At 39.1% G+C, this 22,345-nt stretch overlaps 1 protein-coding gene across 1 annotated transcript in view; it reads right to left on the bottom strand.

Annotated features, from left to right (window-relative positions):
• Positions 1 to 11,068: 11,068 nt before the first annotated feature.
• MATN3 (matrilin 3) overlaps positions 11,069 to 22,345 on the bottom strand; it is a 70,488-nt gene continuing 59,211 nt past the window's right edge. The window contains exons 5-6 of the mRNA XM_053709649.1: positions 12,607 to 12,709; positions 11,069 to 11,760 (exon numbers count right to left, since the gene is read on the bottom strand). Coding sequence (XP_053565624.1) covers positions 11,706 to 11,760; positions 12,607 to 12,709 — 158 coding nt within the window. The 3' untranslated portion in view covers positions 11,069 to 11,705. The remainder of the gene's footprint in view (positions 11,761 to 12,606; positions 12,710 to 22,345) is intronic.

Raw genomic sequence — 22,345 nt, 5'->3', positions numbered from 1 at the left:
AAGTAGATAAAAGGGTGAAACAGTTTAATTCAATTTTATCTTCACTTTTGCGTAAGTTGATTTAAGCTGCTGCTTTTATTGTGTGTCAGAGTTGTCTCTCCCTTCTGAATACCTTTTATCCTTCTCAGCTCCGTTTCACTGTAGGGTCACTACGTTTTAACTAGGCCCCCATAAACTGAGATGATTGTGGCTATGTAGCGACTTTATCCAGGGTATATTAATAAAAACCTCAGCCTCTTTTTATATCAGTATAACACTTTAAGACATCATCTTTTATGATAGGAATATCCCCATCCCCACTTAGGTGTTAGTTGTGCCCCCTCGCCTCCTCTAGTAACAAGATGGCGGTTCCATGTGTTGCTACTTGATTTCAATCACTTCATCTGTCTAGCCGCTTAAGTCATGTAACCGTCTGAGTGCCCCCCAGGTTTTTCAATTATATGCTGCGTGTCGCGGTTTTCACCCGCTCTGCTCCAATATATCTTTCCGCTTTCGCGGCCTACCTGAGAGTCTCGTTAGGATCGGAGAGGAGCGGCGCGGCTCCGGAGTCCCTCCAGCGCCCAAAGTACCTCACCGGAGCAATGCGTTGTAGAAATCAGCTCCTCTAAATGTACGCTGTTAGGAAAGATTGCAGGGTATGCATGGTCTCCGTTGAGAGACGGGTTGAGCTACCGGGATCTGTGGCTTCCTCCCTGCATATCGTTTTGGCGCGAATGTCCTCACTGGAGTATTAAAGTGTGAAAAGCGTTCCTGAGTGTTGCAAGTCTCACATAATTCTCTTGTGTCAGTTAAGACACTTTTGCAGCTTTAGTCCTGTAATCCTGGCTTGCAATATATTATTATTATACTGGCTTTTTTATGTTTGCAGCTCAGAGCTTGGGATCTAAGCAGCCATTACCAAGCTCAGTCAGGCTCCGCAGGATAGTTATTTAAAGGGACAGTCAAGTCCAAAAAAAACTTTCATGATTTAAATATATCTTTCCGCTTTCGCGGCCTACCTGAGAGTCTCGTTAGGATCGGAGAGGAGCGGCGCGGCTCCGGAGTCCCTCCAGCGCCCAAAGTACCTCACCGGAGCAATGCGTTGTAGAAATCAGCTCCTCTAAATGTACGCTGTTAGGAAAGATTGCAGGGTATGCATGGTCTCCGTTGAGAGACGGGTTGAGCTACCGGGATCTGTGGCTTCCTCCCTGCATATCGTTTTGGCGCGAATGTCCTCACTGGAGTATTAAAGTGTGAAAAGCGTTCCTGAGTGTTGCAAGTCTCACATAATTCTCTTGTGTCAGTTAAGACACTTTTGCAGCTTTAGTCCTGTAATCCTGGCTTGCAATATATTATTATTATACTGGCTTTTTTATGTTTGCAGCTCAGAGCTTGGGATCTAAGCAGCCATCACCAAGCTCAGTCAGGCTCCGCAGGATAGTTATTTAAAGGGACAGTCAAGTCCAAAAAAAACTTTCATGATTTAAATAGGGCATGTAATTTTAAACAACTTCCCAATTTACTTTTGTCACCAATTTTGCTTTGTACTCTTGGTATTCTTAGTTGAAAGCTAAAACTAGGAGGTTCATATGCTAATTTTTTAGACCTTAAAGACTGCCTTTAATCTGAATGCATTTTGACCACTAGAGGGCATTAGTTCATGTGTTTCATATAGATAACATTGAGCTCATGTACGTGAAGTGACCTAGGAGTAAGCACTGATTGGCTAAAATGCAAGTCTGTCAAAAGAGCTGAAATAAGGGGGCAGTCAGCAGAAGCTTAGATACAAGGTAATTGCAGAGGTAAAACGTGTATTAATATAACTGTGTTGGTTATGCAAAACTGGGGAATGGGTAATAAAGGGATTATCTTTCTTTTTAAACAACAAAAAATCTGGTTTTGATTGGCCCTTTAAGTAATAATGACTAAGAGCATTGCATTGCTATTAAAAACAAAGATTCCGCATTATTGGCAGATTAGATAGATAACAATTAAACTGCTCTTCCTAAATACTATAAGTGGCTTTCTTGGCTGTCAAAACAACTAACAGATGAACATAAACTACATGACATCTCTCGCATATAATATAGTGGGGGAGAAAACTAAAAAATCTTCTAAGCATCAATAGAAATTGACATAATAAAGATGTATATAAATAGTGATACGTCCTAACTTAAACCCTATACATACAAATACCCACTGTCATACAGTGCTAGACAAAGTTATCCAGCCTATAGCTTTCATACAGTCCAGAACTCATCTGTAAAAGGCATATATACTCTCTGCAGACCCATTTCTCAGCATATATCTTCCAAAAGCACAGAAGTGACTTACAGGTTAATTCTGGAAAGAGACTGAGGAGCTTACCAAGATAAGGCAAGCAGTAAGCAAGGTGAACATATAGGGATCAGAATGATAGTTAGATGGTCTCACAGGTTCCATAAAAAAGGCCCAAATTTAACCCAAACCTGCTCGCCAAATTAGGGTGTTCACAATAGCCAAATTCTGAAGGATAGAAAAGTGAGTGGGCACCAGGGTCAATGCATTGCGACCACAAATTTCCAAAGACAACCACAGAGAGCACTATCCATTACATGGGGCCATCCAGGATGTCCAAGTAAAAAATGTTTCACTACCATTTGTATTATCCAGCCACAGCTGGCATATAATAAGAACCTAGGTTATTAGAGGTAAGTGGCGTACTAGAGGATAGACTGGACACCACAGCCCCCACAGCTCAGGCTCAAAGTCCTCAGTATTGTGCTGCAATTTAGGAGAGGCCAACATCTCCACCATATGCACTTCAATGGAAGGGCTGCCTCCGCTGGATCACCTGTCCGCAACACCTTTAGCGACTTCTCCCATATCTACAACCAGCCCACTCACTGTCATTAAAGGGATACTGACCCCAATTTTTTCTTTCATGATTCAGATAGAGCATGCAATTTTAAGCAACTTTCTAATTTACTCCTATTATCAAATTTCCTTCGTTCTCTTGTTATCTTTATTTGAAAAAGCAGGCATGTAAGCTTACGAGTCATTTTTGGTTCAGATCCCTGGATAGTGCTTGCTGATTGGGTACATTTAGCCACCGATCAGCAAGCTGTACCCAGGTGCTGAACCAAAGATGGTCCGTCTCATAAGCTTACAATTCTGCTTTTTCAAACAATTATACCAAGAGAATGAAGAAAAATTGATAACAGGATTAAATTAGAAAGTTTCTTGAAATTGCATGTTTTATCTGAATCATGAAAGAAAAAATCAATGCGTATCATGGATGGAAAGAGTTGGATTTATCATAGGGCAGTCCCTGGAAACTAGAACATTTGCCCTGAAGGGGGAAAGCTGTTGGAAGGACATCAAGCAGGCCTCCTAACCTATGGCAATCAAACAATAGCCAGGGACAAATTCTTTTTTAAATATCCGATAAGCCATTTCTAATTCCAAAGCCATTTCAGTCCATCAGAAAACATTTCTAAGGATTTTTAAATACATTTGCATCAGCTTCACTTGTCAGACACAGACGGTCATTCATTAATATTTATAGTATATTTTAAAAAAGTTTTACATTTTGAAAACCCATTATAGCTATTTGCACATGGCGTACTTTGTGCTTCTGTTTTCACACATGTTCAGTTCACATTATAAAAACACAAGATAAACAGAAAACATATTCAATTATGCCTGAAATGATTTATTTGGACAGTAAAAAATGTTTATTGCCAAAAAATTATATTATTCTGTAAGACAATTTTTTTAATACTTTTCTAAGGGGCATTCCCTGTATTTCTGGATATGAAGGTAAGACAAGCCAAATGCAATATAGCACTGCATGCCATTAGAATATTGTTACATTCACACTTTGGGGCATATTTATCAAGCTCCGTATGAAGGCTCGCCGGAAACAGAAGTTAGGAAGCACGGTCTAAAGACTGCTGCTCCATAACTTATCTGCCTGCTCTGAGGCCACGGACAGAAATCAACCCGATCGAATACAATTGGGTTGATTGACAAGAACTGCTGGTGCAATGATAAATGCCGACAGCGTATGCTGTCGACATTTATCGATGTGCGGCAGACATGATACGCTACATCATATCATGTCCGCTCGCACATTAATAAATATACCCCATTGTGTTATTTATTTTATATTACTTCAGTTTTTTTCATTTATGTTTTATTATATTTAAGCTTTGCATGTTCTGTTTTGCATTGTAATGCATTTATATTCTTTATAGAGCAGTGTATTTAGAATTGTAATTTTACAAATTCAGATATAGAGGCCCATTTATTAAGCTCCGAATGGAGCTTGAGGGCCCGTGTTTCTGGCGAGTCTTCAGACTCACCAGAAACGCAAGTTATGGAGCAGCGGTCCATAACCTGTCCGCCTGCTCTGATGAGGCGGACAGAGATCGCCACAATTCAACCCGATTGAGTACGATCGGGTTGACTGACACCCCCTGCTGGCGGCCGCGAGTCTGCAGGGGGCGGCGTTGCACCAGCAGCTCACAAGCTGCTGGTGCAATGCTGAATACGGAGAGCGTACTGCTATGATAAATAGGCAACTATGCATTGAAAGTTTATGTAACTTTAACAAATTAGGATCATACTTTGTAGATTTCTGTGCATAATTTACAACTTACATTACACTTTGTATTTAGTCTATGTAAAATAAGCCTGGCAGTTTCAGAAAGTGGGAGGGACAAGGGAGTTCATAGGGTGTGTCTGAATCTCTCTCACATGTACCATGATATTCTCTAAGCATTTTACACCTGCAGGTCTGACTGATTGCCAATTGTCTGCAGGTGAAGTTTGCTCAAAATTTATAATATGCTTATATAACTGTCAGAAATATAATGGGCTAGTTTACAAGTGGAGCACTACTTGTGCAATATATAACCAGCCATTACAAGTGGCTAGTTATTGCTACCGCGTGCCCTGGTATTACTCAGTAAAGTGCTAATATAACTTGCATGCATTTAGCGCTCCACTTGTAATCTAGCCCATTGTGTACTAAACTAAAAGCTAGTGCAAGTTAAACTGTAGTGAAAAGTTTCCATTTAATGTGCATTTGCTGCAGACTCATATTTTATATCAGTGCTAGATGCTCACCTGTTAACCTCACTCCCCTCCTGTGAGATTCTCTATACCAGAGAGTTTCATTACTTTTTATGGGAGGCAGCTATAATTGCTATGGGACTTCCAGTAAGTAAGTGAGTTCAGCCCTAGTGAGGTCTGCACTATAATTTCTCTCCAGGCTAAAAGTAAAAAGTTTTTGGTTGTGCGCTAACCAGACCTGTGCAAATATCGCAACCGTGTTAACGTATTTCCCCATAGAAATCAAAAGAGCGTGAAAAGTGTGTGGGGGAAATAACACCCTTACTCGCCCACAAACCAAATCGCATTTTCTCAAACGCACTAACCCAACTTGAAATGTTAATATTTCACATTCCAATGTTCTTCACATAGAAGAATATGTTATAATTATTCAAAATTACATATTTCTACATATGATGATTTTTTTGTAAAATATATATCTATACCTCTCTCTCTCTCTCTCTCTCTCTCTCTCTCTCTCTCTCTCTCTCTATATATATATATATATATATATATATATATATATATATATATATATATATATATATATGTATATATATATATATACACACATATGATTACATATAGGTATAGATATATGCAGATATATATATAGGAATATCTATTTATAAATACTCAGAACACATTCCCCCATGTGAAGAACATTGGAATGTGAAATATTTACATTAAATACATAGTTAAACACTATTAAATATGAATATTGCATAAATATGATTTTTCATGTTTTTAGCTACTTAACTGCAAAGGGCTGCATGCACTTTTATATATATATATATATATATATATATATATATATATATATATATATATAGTCTGTAAATACATATATACACATATAAATACATAGGTACACATGTATCTCTATGTTAAAGCCCATTGCAGTTATTTTTTTATAATATTTTTTATTAGATAGTTATTATGAGTGTAATTGTACTTTTAAATGTATACTTGGGGGCCTATTTATGATGGTGCGAGCAGACATGATCCGATATTGCGGATCATGTCCGCTGCACATCGATAAATGCCGACAGCATACGTTCAGGGCATTTATCATTGCACCAGCAGTTCTTGTGAACTGCTGGTGCAATACCGCCCACTGCAGATTCGCGGCCAATCGGCCTCTAGCAGGGGGTGTCAATCAACCCGATCGTATTTGATTGGGTTGATTTCTGTCCGCCTCCTCAGAGCAGACGGACAGGTTATGGAGCAGCAGCCTTTAGACCGCTGCTCCATAACTTGCGTTTCTGGCGAGTCTGAAGACTCACCGGAAACACGGGCCCTCAAGCTCCATTCGGAGCTTGATAAATGGGCCTCTATATCTGAATTTGTAAAATTACAATACTAAATACACTGCTTTATAAAGAATCTAAATGCATTACAATGCAAAACAGAACATGCAAATCTTAAATATAATAACATAAATTAAAAAATTTGAAGTAATATAAAATAAATAACACAATGGGGTATATTTATTAATGTGCGAGCGGACATGTACGATGCATTATCATTGCACCAGCAGTTCTTGTCAATCAACCCAATCGTATTCGATTGGGTTGATTTCTGTCCGCGGCCTCAGAGCAGGCGGACAAGTTATGGAGCAGCAGTCTTTAGACTGCTGCTTCATAACTTCTGTTTCCGGTGAGCCTCCATACGGAGCTTGATAAATATGCCCCTTGATGTGTTTTGTGCAAATTTTTAGTCGAGCGCAACAGTTAACCATTGCTCTGAAGTTGCGCTATCCAGATGCGCATTAAATTAAATTGCGCTTCAGCGAACTTGTTTACTTTCAACTTGTAATATGTGCACTACTTCTAACATGCAATAAACCCCTTTTCGCTTGCACGCATCAGTTAGCGGGCTACTCGTAATCTAGCCCTTAGAGGGCACAATTATCTTAAGCTCTCTGTTAAGGTGAGAAGCATTGTCTGTACTGCTATGTCCCTCAAAGAATTTGTACAAATGTGCTCCATTCTGGATGTGAAGGAGACTCACTACTTTGTAATATAATGCTAAACATGTTTTTTGTGTCATTTCATGCCAGCAAATTTTTGATCATCAGGGCCATAGAGATTAATGGGATTTTATCTTACAAAATATTCCATTTAATGTGTCTAAGTACACACAGTTTAATTCACTAAAGATGAACAATACCTTTTATAAGCTGTAGGGTTGGGTATTAAAGGGCCATAATATCCAAATGTTGAAACACTTGAAAGTGATGCAGCATAGCTGTAAAAAGCTGACTAGAAAATATCGCCTGAACATCTCTATCTAAAAAAGGAAGATATTTTACCTCATAAGTTTCTCAGTAGCCACATTCCATTGTAAAGGACTTCTAAGCAGCAAATCAGTATGTCTGTCCCGGGACAGCTAAGGGGTTGAGCCTCGAGCACTCTCATGTTATTTACCTATTCAGTTTAAAGGAAGTTTACTATGAAATCTCATGAGATCACAGTAAAAGAGTTTATGACCTCAGCACTGCTGATGCTGATTGGCTGCTGTTCATTTCTTCATTTTTTTTTTTTTTTAACCTGCAGCTGGGAGCAGCTGAGTATAACTTTTTACACAGAACTTACTCTGCTGAGCTGAGGAGATTGTGAGGTAAAATATCTTCCTTTTTTACATAGAGATGCTCAGGTGATATTTTCCTTCAGCTTTTTACAGTTATTCTGCATCAGTTTCAAGTGATTTAGCATATGAGTATTATGTCCCTTCAAACAGCTTGACTCAAAAGACAAGAATAAATGTTCATATCAACAATTTTTATACCAAGTGTTCCATTAAAGTGTATAGAGATTTAGTAGACAATGGGGCCGAATTATCAAGCTCCGAACAGAGCTTAATGCCCCGTGTTTCTGGCGAGCCTTCAGGTTTGCCAGAAACTCAAGTTATGAAGCAGTGGTCTAAAGAACGCTGCTCCATAACCTTTCCGCCTGCTCTGAGGTGGCAGACAGACATCACCAGAAATCAACCCGATCGAATACGATCGGGTTGATTGACACCCCCTGCTAGCGACCGATTGGCCGCGAATCTGCAGGGGACGGTATTGCACCAGCAGTTCACAAGAACTGCTGAAGCAATGATAAATGCTGAGAGCGTATGCAGTCAGCATTTATCGATGTGCAGTGGACATGATCCACAATATTGGATCATGTCAGCTCGCATCATGATAAATAGGCCCCAATGCCTGTATTAGGCTCTTCAGCTGGATTCTTTGGGGCTGATTTATCAAGCTCCGAATGGAGCTTGATGCCCCTTGTTTTGGCTCGCCGGAAACAGAAGTTATGAAGCAGCGGTCTAAAGACTGCTGCTCCATAACTTGTCCTTCTACTCTGAGGCAGCAGACAGAAATCAACCCCAACGAATACGATCGGGTTGATAGACACCCCCTGCTAGCCACCGATTGGCTGCGAACCTGCAGGGGGCGGCATTTAGGGTTGCCACCTTGTGCCCAGCCGATTCATGGACACTTTGAATTTGGGCGGGTTGGGGGTGTGACTGGGGACGTGGTTGGGATGTTGCTTCACACGGCCTTAATAAAATATATTTTACCATTTTTGCTGCCTCTCAGTGTGTGTGAAGTGTCAGTGAGCTGCCTGTCAGTGTGCATGTGATTAGTGTCAGTGAGCTGCCTGTCATTGTGTGTGTGTGAAGTGTCAGTGAGCAGCCTGTCAGTGTGCGTGTGAAGTGTCAGTGAGCTGCCTGTCAATGTGCCTGTCAATGTGCGTGTGATTAGTGTCAGTGAGCTGCCTGTCATTGTGTGTGTGTGTGTGAAGTGTCAGTGAGCTGCCTGTCAGTGTGTATGTGTGAAGTGTCAGTGAGCTGCCTGTCAGTGTGTGTGTGTGTGTGTGAAGTGTCAGTGAGCTGCCTGTCAGTGTGTGTGTGAAGTGTCAGTGAGCTGCCTATCAGTGTGTGTGCGTGAAGTGTCAGTAAGCTGCCTGTCAGTGTGTGTGTGAAGTGTCAGTGAGCTGCCTGTCAGTGTGTGTGTGAAGTGTCAGTGAGCTGCCTGTCAGTGTGTATGTGTGAAGTGTCAGTGAGCTGCCTGTCAGTGTGTGTGTGTGAGTGTGTGTGAAGTGTCAGTGAGCTGCCTGTCAGTGTGTGTGTGAAGTGTCAGTGAGCTGCCTGTCAGTGTGTGTGCGTGAAGTGTCAGTGAGCTGCCTGTCAGTGTGTGTGTGAAGTGTCAGTGAGCTGCCTGGCAGTGTGTGTGTGAAGTGTCAGTGAGCTGCCTGTCAGTGTGTGTGTGAAGTGTCAGTGAGCTGCCTGTCAATGTGCGTGTGATTAGTGTCAGTGAGCTGCCTGTCATTGTGTGTGTGTGTGTGTGTGAAGTGTCAGTGAGCTGCCTGTCAGTGTGTATGTGTGAAGTGTCAGTGAGCTGCCTGTCAGTGTGTGTGTGTGTGAAGTGTCAGTGAGCTACCAATCAGTGTGTGTGTGTGAAGTGTCAGTGAGCTGCCTGTCAGTGTGTGTGTGTGAGGTTTTATGGTGGAGTCAGTGTGTATGAGCTGTCATTTAATAAAAAAATTACTGAATGTTTAACCGCTGTTCTTTTATATACTTATATACTTTACAATATCACAATTAACTCCTTGAATGACAGAGAGCACTGCAAGTCTGCAACACAATACGAAACAATGTGATGCAGCATGTCCTGGCAGCCAAGGGCTTAACCCATCTTTTCAGGCCGAGTGCGGTTACCTTAGTCTCCTCTCTCAGCTGGCAGATCCGAGTCCTCCTCCATCCATATTAGCAGCACAACAGTAAAACCCAAAGACATCTCGTACGGCTCCGGTAATTATTTAGACAGCAGAAACTGTTGCAGCGGGGAAAAAAACTAGCAGTAACTAGGTCACCTAATGAGACTCCAGTCTCCAGTAGTTTGGTATCCGCAGCCATTTTTGCAAACTGTGTGACGCGTGTAGCGTTAGCGTGTGAGTCTAGTTTTTCCTAGTTTCTCCCTAGTTTTCCCTCACATTGCCCTGCCGGGCCCAACCACCAAAGTTTTTTTTAAAAAAATCAACAGTGTTGTGTGTGTGTGACAGGGGAGCTGGGTAGGCCAGAGCATTGGAGCCAAGTTCCGGGACATACAGTCCCAGACCGGGACTGTCCCAGTGATACTGGGGCAGGTGGCAACCCTAGCGGCATTGCACCAGCAGTACACCATGCTGTCGGCATTTATCGATGTGCAGCGGACATGATACGCTACATCGTATCATGTCCGCTCGCACTAACATAAATATACCCCTTAGTATCAAACCTCTGGTATTCTATATTCAGCTCATTTAGATATGGAAGTAACTAGACATAAGCTTTTTCCCCTCAGATAAATAAAGGAACTAAAAAAGATATTACTATATGTTAAAAGTACAGTAAACAACTTGAGACTTTAACGGGACATAATACTCATATGCTAAATCACTTGAAACTGATGCAGTATAGCTGTAAAAGGAAAATATCACCTGAGCATCTCTATGTAAAAAAGGAAGATATTTTACCTCACAATTTTCCTCAGTTCAGCAGAGTAAGTTCTGTGTAAAAAATATACTTCAGCTGTTGCTCAGCTGCAGGTAAAAAAAAATAAAAAAAATGAAGAAATGAACAGCAGCCAATCAGCATCAGCAGTGCTGAGGTCATTAACTCTTTTACTGTGATCTCATGAGATTTCACTTAACTCTCATGAGATTTCATAGTAAACTTCCTTAAACTGAATAGGGAAATAAGATGAGTGTGCACGTAAGCTCACTCCCTTAGCTGTCCCGGGACAGACATACTGATTTGCTGCTTAGAAGTCCTTTACAATGGGATGTGGCTACTGAGGAATTTTTTAGGTAAAATATCTTCTTTTTTTTTTAGATGTTCAGGTGATATTTTCTAGTCAGCTTTTACAGCTATGCTGCATCACTTTCAAGTGTTTCAACATGTGGGTATCATGGCCCTTTAATATAAAATGTATAGTTATAGTAAAACAACTTTGCAATATACTTTTAATTTTTATTTTTAATGCGTAAGAATACTTAAGCTCCAAGATGGCGGTGCCCAGTATGAAGAGGCAGAGCTTCAGTATCTGGCACCTTTAAACTATTAAAAACAGGAGAACTGATTTGAAAAGAGCTACAGGAACAGGATGAAATGCAACAATATAGTGAGTAGCTTCTATTCTTTTGTAGTTTCACAGCAGTTTAATATCCCTTAAAGTCTTTTTTTTTCATGGAAATCTGAGATACCCTGTTGATCATATTTATTTCATTGATTTTTTTTTCTAGTAAGGCTATGTTTCAAAATTATAATTATTATTAAGCATTTTTATAAAATCTATCTTCTGGGGACACAGTGACAGGTAAATGTTACAGCTTTCTCTAGCAAACAATGTTGTTTATTGTTTTTTACAAAATAATGCAAAATTTGATTGTTTTATCATATTCTGCAAACAACTGTAAAATGTAATATAAGTGACATCAAATTTATTTTCATTTAAGAATTGTTACATAATCCATATTCCTTTCAGTGTGGTTATTTTTGTCATCTGAAACGCAGAGAGTAACAATATAGCACAAACACTTCCAAATCCTTATTGCACAAAGTCAAGATATTGTCCATATCCAAAGCACCATTGTTCAATTAACACGTCTTTGTTCATAAGCCTGTAATTTTTCGGTGAGCTCATCTAGTGCCATGTTGTTAAGGAGCAAATTAATTTAAATATATAAACATATAAAGAGAAAAACTTCTCTGGAATGTTATGTTTATTTGCAAGCATTGTTATATTGCCTTAATAAAATATTGTAAAATAGAATTATAATTTGATTTAACTCCCCTATGGGGGCGTATCTAGACCTCACTGGGCACTATGGAAAAGCCTGTGGCTGGGCCTGCAATTTCAAAAAAGTCTTCTCTGGCTATTGCGATCTGTGGAAGCTGAGCCAATGGCTAGATAGGAGAAAATGGGGCTACTTCTCTGTGACAACGAGTCATGTTTCCCCCTTGCGTAGTCTGTGCCAGAGGTTATGATCTTGTGCAGCCTTCCTGAGCAAATATGATGGGACGTTTTTCTGTACAGCAGCACTGTGACAGCCATCTTGAAAATGGTCCCACCATCTTGTAAAGGCAAATTCATACTCTTTACACTGTTGGGCCTTTTTACCAAACAGAGGAGTCAGACATGATGCAGATCGTCCCCAGGCCGCAAGTTGTAATGACTGCAGAGACAGATGGGGCACCTAAACATGCGGGCCTAGTCTCAGTTGAGACCTCTGATTCCCTTGTTGTTATGACTCTATTCCCCTATAGGGCCTAGTCTCCATTGCTGTTGTAAACAGTTGGTAACAACAAGTAAATTAATTAAAGTCTATGGAGATGTTTTATGGGAAATTGTTTCTCCATATTCAATTAATATCAACATTTTTGTTAAGGTTTAGCCTTTCTTAATCTTATTTTATATATCTTCTTATGAGTATCACAGCAGCACTGAATCAATTTATTATTAGGATAGCATGCATAACATAAAAAAGGATATGTTTGGTAGATAGCGACTCAATGTATGCATTGGTTTTTGTCTGGAAAACAACAAGAGCTTCACATTTGCATGGATCTTCTGTCTGAACAACCCGCCGAGCTTCCTCTGAAACAGAGAAGACTACCATTAAAACCATATCTGTAATTGTAAACATACATAAATTACAAGGAATATAAAGTCAGGATAAAATTAAGGGGCTCTTCAGTAGCTGATTTAGCGTGAATTTTTTGTGCCTGTGCTAAGGTATAGAGATCATTAAAATTTGTCCTGTGAATAGCTGCTTATAGACTGCTGTTAAGAAGTTTAGATATGTATAGGGATATATACAAATGTTAATGTGAAGACTATGGAGGATATCTATCAAAGCGTCAACTATGTTGCATTCGCCAGCATCAATACGCTTGCCTAACATTGCAGCCGCGTATCTCAATACACTCTCCTTATTTATGAAAAAAGCCGGCAAAAAGACACGCACCAAGTACGGGGCGATGAGCAACGGACTGTTGTTAACTATCAGTCAACGATCTCGCGTCTATTCGGCTTTTCCCCCCAACTTTATTTATACCCTGTCACTAAACGCCGCCACTATACTAAAATGTTTAATCCCTTTCCTGCCGTTCCCCGACATCACTGCAACAACACCCTAACTTTAAATTAAAATTACAACATCCCTATCTTAATATACATTAAAACTTACCTGTAGAATTAAAATAAACTATTTTAAACTATTAACCTACCCAAACTATTATACTACAATTAAATTAAAATACCAATTAAATAAACTAAATTGCATATTAAAGAAACCTAACCCTACTCAAATTATTTAAATATAAAATTAAACATTATTAAACATACTAAATTACAGAATAAAACAAACACTAAATTATGAAAAATAAAAAAACAAATTATCAAAAATAAAAAAGAATTACACCTAATAGCCCTATCAAAATAAAAAGTCCCCCCAAAAACAAACAAAAAACCTAGCCTACAATAAACTACCAATGGCCCTTAAAAAGGGCCTTTTCTGGCGCATTGCCCCAAAGATAACAGCTCTTTTACATTGCAAAAAAATACAAACAACCCCCTAACAGTTAAACCCACCACCCAACCCCCCTAAATAAAAAAAAAACCTATCTAAAATAACCTAAGCTCCCTATTGCCCTGAAAAGGGATTTGTATGGGCATTGCCCTTAAAAGGACATTTAGCTCTTTTACATGCCCAGACCCTAATCTAAAAATAAAACCCACCCAAAAAAAACCTTAAAAAAAAATCTAACACTAACCCCCGACGATCCACTTACAGTTCTTGAAGTCCCGCTTGAAGGATCCATCCAGACAGAGAAGTCCTCATCCAGGTGGCAAGAAGTCTTCATCCGGGCGGCCTCTTCCATCTTCATCCAGCCGGAGAAGTCCTCATCCAGGCGGCAAGAAGTCTTCATCCAGACGGCATCTTCTATCTTCATCCATCTGGCATGGAGCGGGTCCATCCTGAAGACATCCGGGGCGGAGAATCCTCTTCATACGGTCGCCGCTGTAAACTGGAACTTCAATGCAAGTGACGCCATCCAAGATGGCATCCCTTGCATTCCTATTGGCTGAAAGATTTCAATCAGCCAATAGGATTAGAGCTTCTAACATCCTATTGGCTGTTCCAATCAGCCAGTAGGATTGAGCTCTCATCCTATTGGCTGTTCCAATCAGCCAATAGAATGAGAGCTCAAATGCTATTGGCTGATTTGAACAGCCAATATAATTTTAGCAGCTCTAATTCCTATTGGCTGATTGAAATCTTTCAGCCAATAGGAATGCAAGGGACGCCATCTTTGATGGCGTCACTTGCATTGAAGTTTCAGTGTACGGCGGCGACCATATGAAGAGGATACTCTGCGCCGGATGTCTTCAGGATGGACCCGCTCCTCGCCAGATGGATGAAGATAGAAGATGCCATCTGGATGAAGACTTCTTGCCGTCTGGATGAGGACTTCTCCGGCTGGATGGATCCTTCAAGCGGGACTTCAAGAACTGTAAGTGGATCGTCGGGGGTTAGTGTTAGGTTTTTTTAAGTTTTTTTGGGTGGGTTTTATTTTTAGATTAGGGTCTGGGCATGTAAAAGAGCTAAATGCCCTTTTAAGGGCAATGTCCATACAAATGCCCTTTTCAGGGCAATGGGGAGCTTAGGTTATTTTAGATCGTTTTTTTATTTCGGGGGTTGGTTGGGTGGTGGGTTTAACTGTTGAGGGGGTGTTTGTATTTTTTTGCAATGGAAAAGAACCGTTATCTTTGGGACAATGCCCCGCAAAAGGCCCCATTAAGAGCCATTGGTAGTTTATTGTAGGTTAGGGTTTTTTTTTATTTTGGGGAGGCTTTTTTATTTTGATAGGGTTATTAGATTAGGTGTAATTCTTTTTTATTTTTGATAATTTAGTTTTTTATTTTTCGTAATTTAGTGGGGGGGGTTGTAATGTAGTACTTTTAATAATGTTTAATTGTATATTTAAATAATTTGAGTAGGGTTAGGTTTCTTATGTAATTTAGTTTATTTAATTGGTATTTTAATTTAATTGTAGTATAATAGTTAGGGTAGGTTAATTAATAGTTTGAAATAGTTTATTTTAATTCTACAGGTAAGTTTTAATATATATTAAGATAGGGATGTTGTACTTTTATTTTAAAGTTAGGGGGTTGTTAGGTTTAGGGGTTAATAGCTTCATTTAGTTTTTGGCGATATTGGGGGCTGACGGTTTAGGGGTTAATAGGTTTATTTAATGGTGGTGATGTGGGAGGCCAGAGGTTTAGGGGTTAATACGTTTATTTAGTGATGGCGGTGTCGGGGAGCGGCAGAATAGGGGTTAATACATTTTATTTAGGTTGCGGCGATGTCGGTGCAGCAGATTAGGGGTGTTTAGACTCAGGGTTTATGTCAGGGTGTAAACATTACTTGTTACTTGTTTTCTACCATAGAAATCAATATGTAATATTTCTTTGTCTTGCACGATCGAACATAAGCTTTCGTTGCTTTCAGACTCCCATTGATTTCTATGGCATACGCAGCCTCCAGGGTGGCGGATTGAAAACCAGGTACGCTGGGTCAAAAAAGACGCGAGCGTACCTGTTAAAAGTTTGATAACTGGGAAAAAGTGTCAGAGCCGAATGTGTATTCGGTACATCTGTAAGGACCTAAGCATTGACTGCGTCGGATTGAGATCGCCGGTTCGTATGTTACGTCACAAATTTCAACATTTGCCGGTCTGTAGGCTTTAGGCTTTGATAACTAGGTCGGATCAATCTCGCAACAATTACAATGCGGAATTCTGGGTATTTGCGGTTAACACTTTGATAGATAGGCCTCTATATGATATCATGTACAGCTATAGGGATCTGCAGAAAACCTCAAATCAGGACACCTACATCTACAAATATCGTGATTATATATTTCATAATTTATATTTGATTGTATTTCTCACCTACACTGTACTGATTTTCACAAACACTACATACATTAATAAAAAAATATATGTTTTTTCAAGAGATGGGATAATTGTGTCTTTCTGAGTTAATTATTGCAGTCTGTTTCCATCCGCACCACTGCTAACCCATCTAAATAAATTTATGTTATCTGGGTGGCCAAATTGTGCTGTTTTTCTATCAATATATGGGCATTTGACAACTTTCAAAAGTATTAATTTTTTTTCTTCTAAAAGATTTATTGAATTGAAGTAACCATACATTTCAGGAATATAATGCGTGAAATTTTACCAATGTCTATATGCTTGTACAGTCTTTAGGGGCATTGAGAATATAAATAATAAAGATAATTAAAAACAACGAATAACAGTAACTTTAACAGTACCTATGCAAAGGTATAACAAGGTAGGTTGAAACATAGTAGCATTTTACAATACAGCTCATTGATTTATACTTGGTAATTAAGTATTGGTGGTGTGTGAAAAGGGCTTTTAGTGGAAGGATTGGAAAGGTATTAGTTAGGCAAAGTTGTTATGTGGTTTGAATAATACTTTGCGCTCCTGTGAGTGTTTCAAAGAGTAGAGATACTAATCCCGAATGAGACGAATTGAAAGGTATTCATCTAATTTATTAAGTCTTAAGTAATGATATTGTGTTCCCTCCAAAATTGATGGTAAGGTGAGTATTTTCCAAAAGTATGGGATGTAGCGTTTAGCTGTATTTACTATAATAGTTATTAATTTAAGTCGTAATGTGCATTTCAAGGGGGGGGGGGGGGGATTGTTAAACATAAATATCCATGGCTTAAGTGGTATAGAGCTGTCTATAACTAATTAAATTTATTTTCTGATAAGTGACCAGTATTGTTGTGCTATGGGGCATGTCCACCATATGTGTGTGAGGGTGCCTCGATGTGTACAGCCTCTCCAACAGTCAGTGTGATGATTTGTTATCATTCTCCCTATCTGGGGTGTAGTTCCACCTGCCAAGAAGTTTCATGTTAATTTCAGTTATAGATGTGGAAGATGAAGATGAGCCATATTTTTGGTTTTCCTCAAGTTCCGCCTCCCATTTCATGACATATGATGGGGGATTGACGTATTGATGGGAGAGGATTCCTGAGTAAGGGTATGGCATTTAACATAACGTTTCAAATGGTGATAATGGTCTAAAAATGTCTTTTTTGTTTGGGTGTGTCAAGAGGCAATGCAATATTTGGTGGTACCTGAACCATCCTTGAGTCCTAGGGCCTAGGATTTTTATAATATCTTCTTTGGTTTTAAGTTTACCATTTTGTATTAATAAATAGCAGGGTATAGTTCTATATAATGTGTGGATATTTGAGTCTGTTAGTGTTAGGTGTAAGGGGAGATTAGGGTTGTTTGATAGAAGTGTTAGGGGGAGATCTTGGGGTACAGATTGTTTTGTAATGTTTTAGGATTTTTTTTCCAAATTTTAAATGTCTCATATATGGGGGAGTGAGTGTTGGGGTATGTCTTTTCATGTGTGTATATGAGCCAGCATTTTCCTCCTATTTGGTCGCAATTAGCAAAGTCTCTTACTAGGGACACCCATTATTTGTGGTTTGCATCAGTCCATTATTCTGGTTAAAAAAGTCACGTATCAATAGAGCATGAGGTTTGGGGCTCACAGGCCTCCCTGCAATTTGGGTCTATATAAAGGTGTGTGTAGCAACTCTAGGGCGCTTATGATTCCATATTAATGAGTTTATATGTTTCTGGAGTGTGTATATTGTGGTGTCTGGGATTGGTATAGGTAATGTTTGGAGTAAGTATAGGATTTTAGGGAGTATCATCATTTTAATCGCGTTAATTCTACCTAGCCATGAGATAGGTTTGTGGGACCAAGAGTTTTGAGAGGGTTGTAATTCAAGGTGGCAAGTTTATTTAGGTGTGGGGTGATGAGTATGCCTATTGCCTAAGTATTTAAGTGTCATGGGTTGGTGTCGGAATTGGTGTGATTTGAGTAGTAATAAGTCTTTATGTGATACCCCAAGACTCAGAAATTCTGATTTAGTATAATTTATACGAAAGTTTGAGAAGTTTTCATAGATTGTTAGTAGGGACATTAGGTAAGAGATGGAAGTGTCTAATTTTGTTAATGTGAGAATGACGTCGTCAGCATAAAGGGAAGTTTTACATTCTGTATGTTTTATAGTTATTCCTGTGACAGTAAGGGAGGTTCTTATGTAGGTTGCAAGAACTTACATTGCTAAGATAGAGTTGGTGATAGGGAGCATCCCCGTCTGGTGCCGGTATTAATATGGAAGGGTGTGTGATAAAAATGTCCAGCTTAGGCGATCAAAAGCCTTTTCACTGTGGAATGCTTGAAGGATGTATTTAGTGGGGGTTTATGAGGAGAGTGTAGTTCATAGATGTGTGATTTGTTTCTTTTTCTTTAAAAAATATTTTCCTGCTCTGTTGCTTTCATAATAAAATAGACTGTTGGTTTTGTGGTGGAGGTTGTGGTATTCGATTTGCAAGTAGTCATCTAAGACTTTTCTGGTGTTTGTGAGCTCAAACAGAAGTAAAGGATCTAGAGGGGATTGTTTATGTTGAAAGTCTAGGTTGGAGAGTTTAGTGGTTAGTTCATCATACGTTTTTCTTTGTGTTTGTTTTAATCAGGCTTTTAGTTTTATGAGTTCTCCTCTAAGTGAACATTTGTGTGCTTCCCATACAGTAAATTGATTAAACACTGATGGGGTATTAATACGGAAATATTCTTACAGAATGTTATTTAATTTAGTAATCGTTTCTGCATTGCTCAGCAATGTATCATCAAGCTTCCAGAGGAAGGGGCAGGATATATGCTCTGGCCAGTTAATGTGGAGTAGGACGGCTGAGTGGTCTGACCAGAAGGTGGCGGAGATTTCACATTTACGTATTTTAGAGAGACATTTTTGATTAGTAAATAGATAGTCTATGCGGCTATGAGATTTATTTGGATATGAATAGAACGTGTAGTTCCTTGTGGTAGGACGAAGGAATCGCCAGGTGTCATAATTTATGTAATTTGACGTTTTTCCAAAGGTATGTGAGGAATTTAGTGTTAGGTTTGATTTGGGGATTAGAGCTGTCTAGATGGGGTTGAATGGGGAGATTGAAATCACCTCCCATGTAAATTGTCCCTTTGGATATATCCAGTATATGATTGAACATCTTTGTAAAAAATGTTTTTGTACTGAGTTAGGGGCATAGATGTTCACATGTGTTATAGGCCTGCCGTACAGGAGTCCCACTAGACCCAATAATCTTCCCTCTTTATCTGATATCTTTTGTATTAGTGTGAGGGGCATTGATTTTTTTGAGTATACTGAAGCTACATATTTTGGAGAGGCCAGAGCTATGGTAATGTTGGGTGTATGTTTGTCCTAAATATTTAGGCTGATGGTTTCTTCTAAAATGGGTTTCCTGTAAGTATAGAATATCAGCTTGGCATTTTGCCATATCAGATAGCGCTTTGGAGCGTTTAAATGGTGAGTTGAGACCTTTGGCATTTTGGGTCAGTATGATTAATGGGCGTGGTGGTTTTAGGGTGTTAGGTGGCATGTGGTAATGAGAAAGTGTGGAGATGAGATTGGTAAAGTAACTTAGATATATATGTAGTTTGAATGTATATGTTCCTTATCGCCTCTTCTGCACTGTGTAGGAAAAATTTCACATAATGGTTACATATTGAAAAAGCATATGTTAGGATCCTTTCAGATATTTCGCTATCAAACCAATCCTGGCTGGTAGTCTTGTTATCCCGGTGTCAAGTAGATTGATAACGAAAAATCTATTAGGATAGTAGCGATAGGACCCAGGAGGAAGATGACTATTGTATAGGAGAATAAGGAGCTGAATACCAGGAAGAGACCAGGAAGGTCAAAGCAAAGTCGACAAGCCAGGGGTCAAACTAAACAGTCACAGGAAGCAGAATCCAGAAGAGTAGTCAGGGAAATCCAAGGTCAGAACCAATCAGGCAACAAACTAAGTGAAATCAGCAGGCAGAAGAATAGTCAAAGGAGGTCCAGGTCACAAGCCAAAATCCGATATCCAAATATATAGCAACAAAAACACACCTAGAGATAAACTCAATACAAGTGCTATGAAATAGAGAAACTGAATGGCATTTAAAGAAAAAAGTGCGCCAAAGGCGACGCGATGCATCACAGGTGACGCGAAACGGAGCAACCTGGCATAAAAATAGTGTAATGGCAACCTGGAGTCATAACAGCATAGTACTGTGGCAAAATATGAAAGACAGTAACAATATAAAACACAAAAATTACAAACAATACAAACATGTCTCTAAGTCTAAGATTAGACATAAATAGAGAAAGGGGAGTGAAAAAGTAAAGGCCTCTTTTATTGTCGCTATAATTATTTCCATTCTGTTTTGCTGACAAAAGACAATTATACGGATATATCAATATCCTGGGGGTTAGGCCTGGACTGAGTGTCGGGCATACCAGGCAAATGCCCGGTGGGGCGGGCCGGTTACCTTAGCCCTGCGGCCCCCCTGCACAGGCACAAGAAGAGAACCTTCCCCTTCCAGAAATACAAGTCACTCTAACCGCCCTCAGGTTCCCACATGTGTGCGGCAATGAAGTGCTTAACTTCCTGGCTGGCAGAAGAAGCATCCTGCGTGGAGCCGTGTTACATCATAAGAGGTCGCATGTATCTCTCTTTCTTGGCAGTTGCCGCTTCACTGTTGCGCACCTAATGAAGCCCGGTATTGTCAAAAACATTTAAAGTCTATATATGTCTATATATTCAAACGTTTTTGCCAATACTGGGCTTCATTAGGTGCAGCAGTGAAGCGGCGGATGTTGAAAAGTTTTTTGTTTTTTTTACTATCGTGGTGGGTGGGAATTTATCAGCATTGAATAGATTGTGATGAGCAAAAAAAACCTGCACAGTACAGCCTGCTCCTCCCAGCAAAATGCATTATGTCATAGACCCTTCCTGATGACAATAAAAAAATACATTTGAGGGAATCCTGATCATTAATGTGCAGTCCATATTGTATTCTTGCAACCAACATCAGGATAATCTGAATGAAAGATGTCCAGAATGTTTGTCTTGTGTCTTTAATAAAATTATTGTGTCTTATATTTAGCATAATACAAGTTAGTTCATAAAGTAAAACATTTTATGTTAAAAATATAAATGTTTACAATTTTGTAACTGGGGGATTGATTTAAGTTGGTTATTTATTAATACTGTAGCATTGAATCAAAGTTTTGCTTTGCAAAAAAATGGGTTACCCATGTAAGGGGGAAAAATATATCTGATATGTAAGTCTTTTCATGCGGTTTTCCACCTCACACAGGATATATAGTTAAATGTCTATAGAAAGAGGTTAAAATGTCTATACATCCAGTGCATTCCCAAATTAGAACAAAAAAGAAGTTTGCATATAAATATATTTTTCTTGAATCTTTGCACATATTTTATAGTGATATATAAATGTGTGGTGTGCGTGCATATGAGTGTGTGTGTATGTGGTGTGCGTGCATATGAGTGTGTGTGTGTGCATATGAATATGTATGGTGTGCATAAGTAAGGTGTACATGCATATAAGTGTGTGTATGTGTGCCATTTAATAAAAAAACGGGGGGTGGGGGGCTGCTTTGCCTTAAAATGCTCGGGCCTATTTTTGGTCCCAGTCCGGCCCTGCTGGGGATCCTAGAGTGGAGAGTAAGGAAGACTTTCCATAATAATTAAGTAGCAGTTCAACTAGGATTAGATGGTATTAGACATGTGCTTTTCGCTTGGAATCAAAATTCGGACAAATTCGTCAAATTCGGAGATTCAATTCCCGGATTACCCTAGCAACGAAACTTAACTAATCCAAATGCATTTGTAACGAATAAATCCAAATTAGTTCGGATTTATTTGTTACATTCGAATGGCCATGGACAAATCACAATTCAGTATAAAACAACAAACAACAACTAACAACAATTCTAATACTAACAATAACAACTCTAATACTAACAACTACAATAACAACTCTAATACTATCAACAACAACTCTAATACTAACAACAACTAACAACAATTCTAATACTAACAATAACAACAAATAACAACAATTTGTGTAACATGGAACCATCTGAATCAACATAACACATACCAAACTTCCGAATTCATGAATCGAATCCGAAACTAATACATTCAAATACATCCGAATTTATTTGAATCCGAATGAGGATGAAACAAATACATTTGAATGTATCCAAAGTCAAATCGATCCGAAACGAAATTC

Source organism: Bombina bombina, chromosome 4, assembly GCF_027579735.1.
Source record: "Bombina bombina isolate aBomBom1 chromosome 4, aBomBom1.pri, whole genome shotgun sequence".
NCBI lineage: Eukaryota > Metazoa > Chordata > Amphibia > Anura > Bombinatoridae > Bombina > Bombina bombina.
This window is presented reverse-complemented; position numbering and strand designations above follow the sequence as displayed.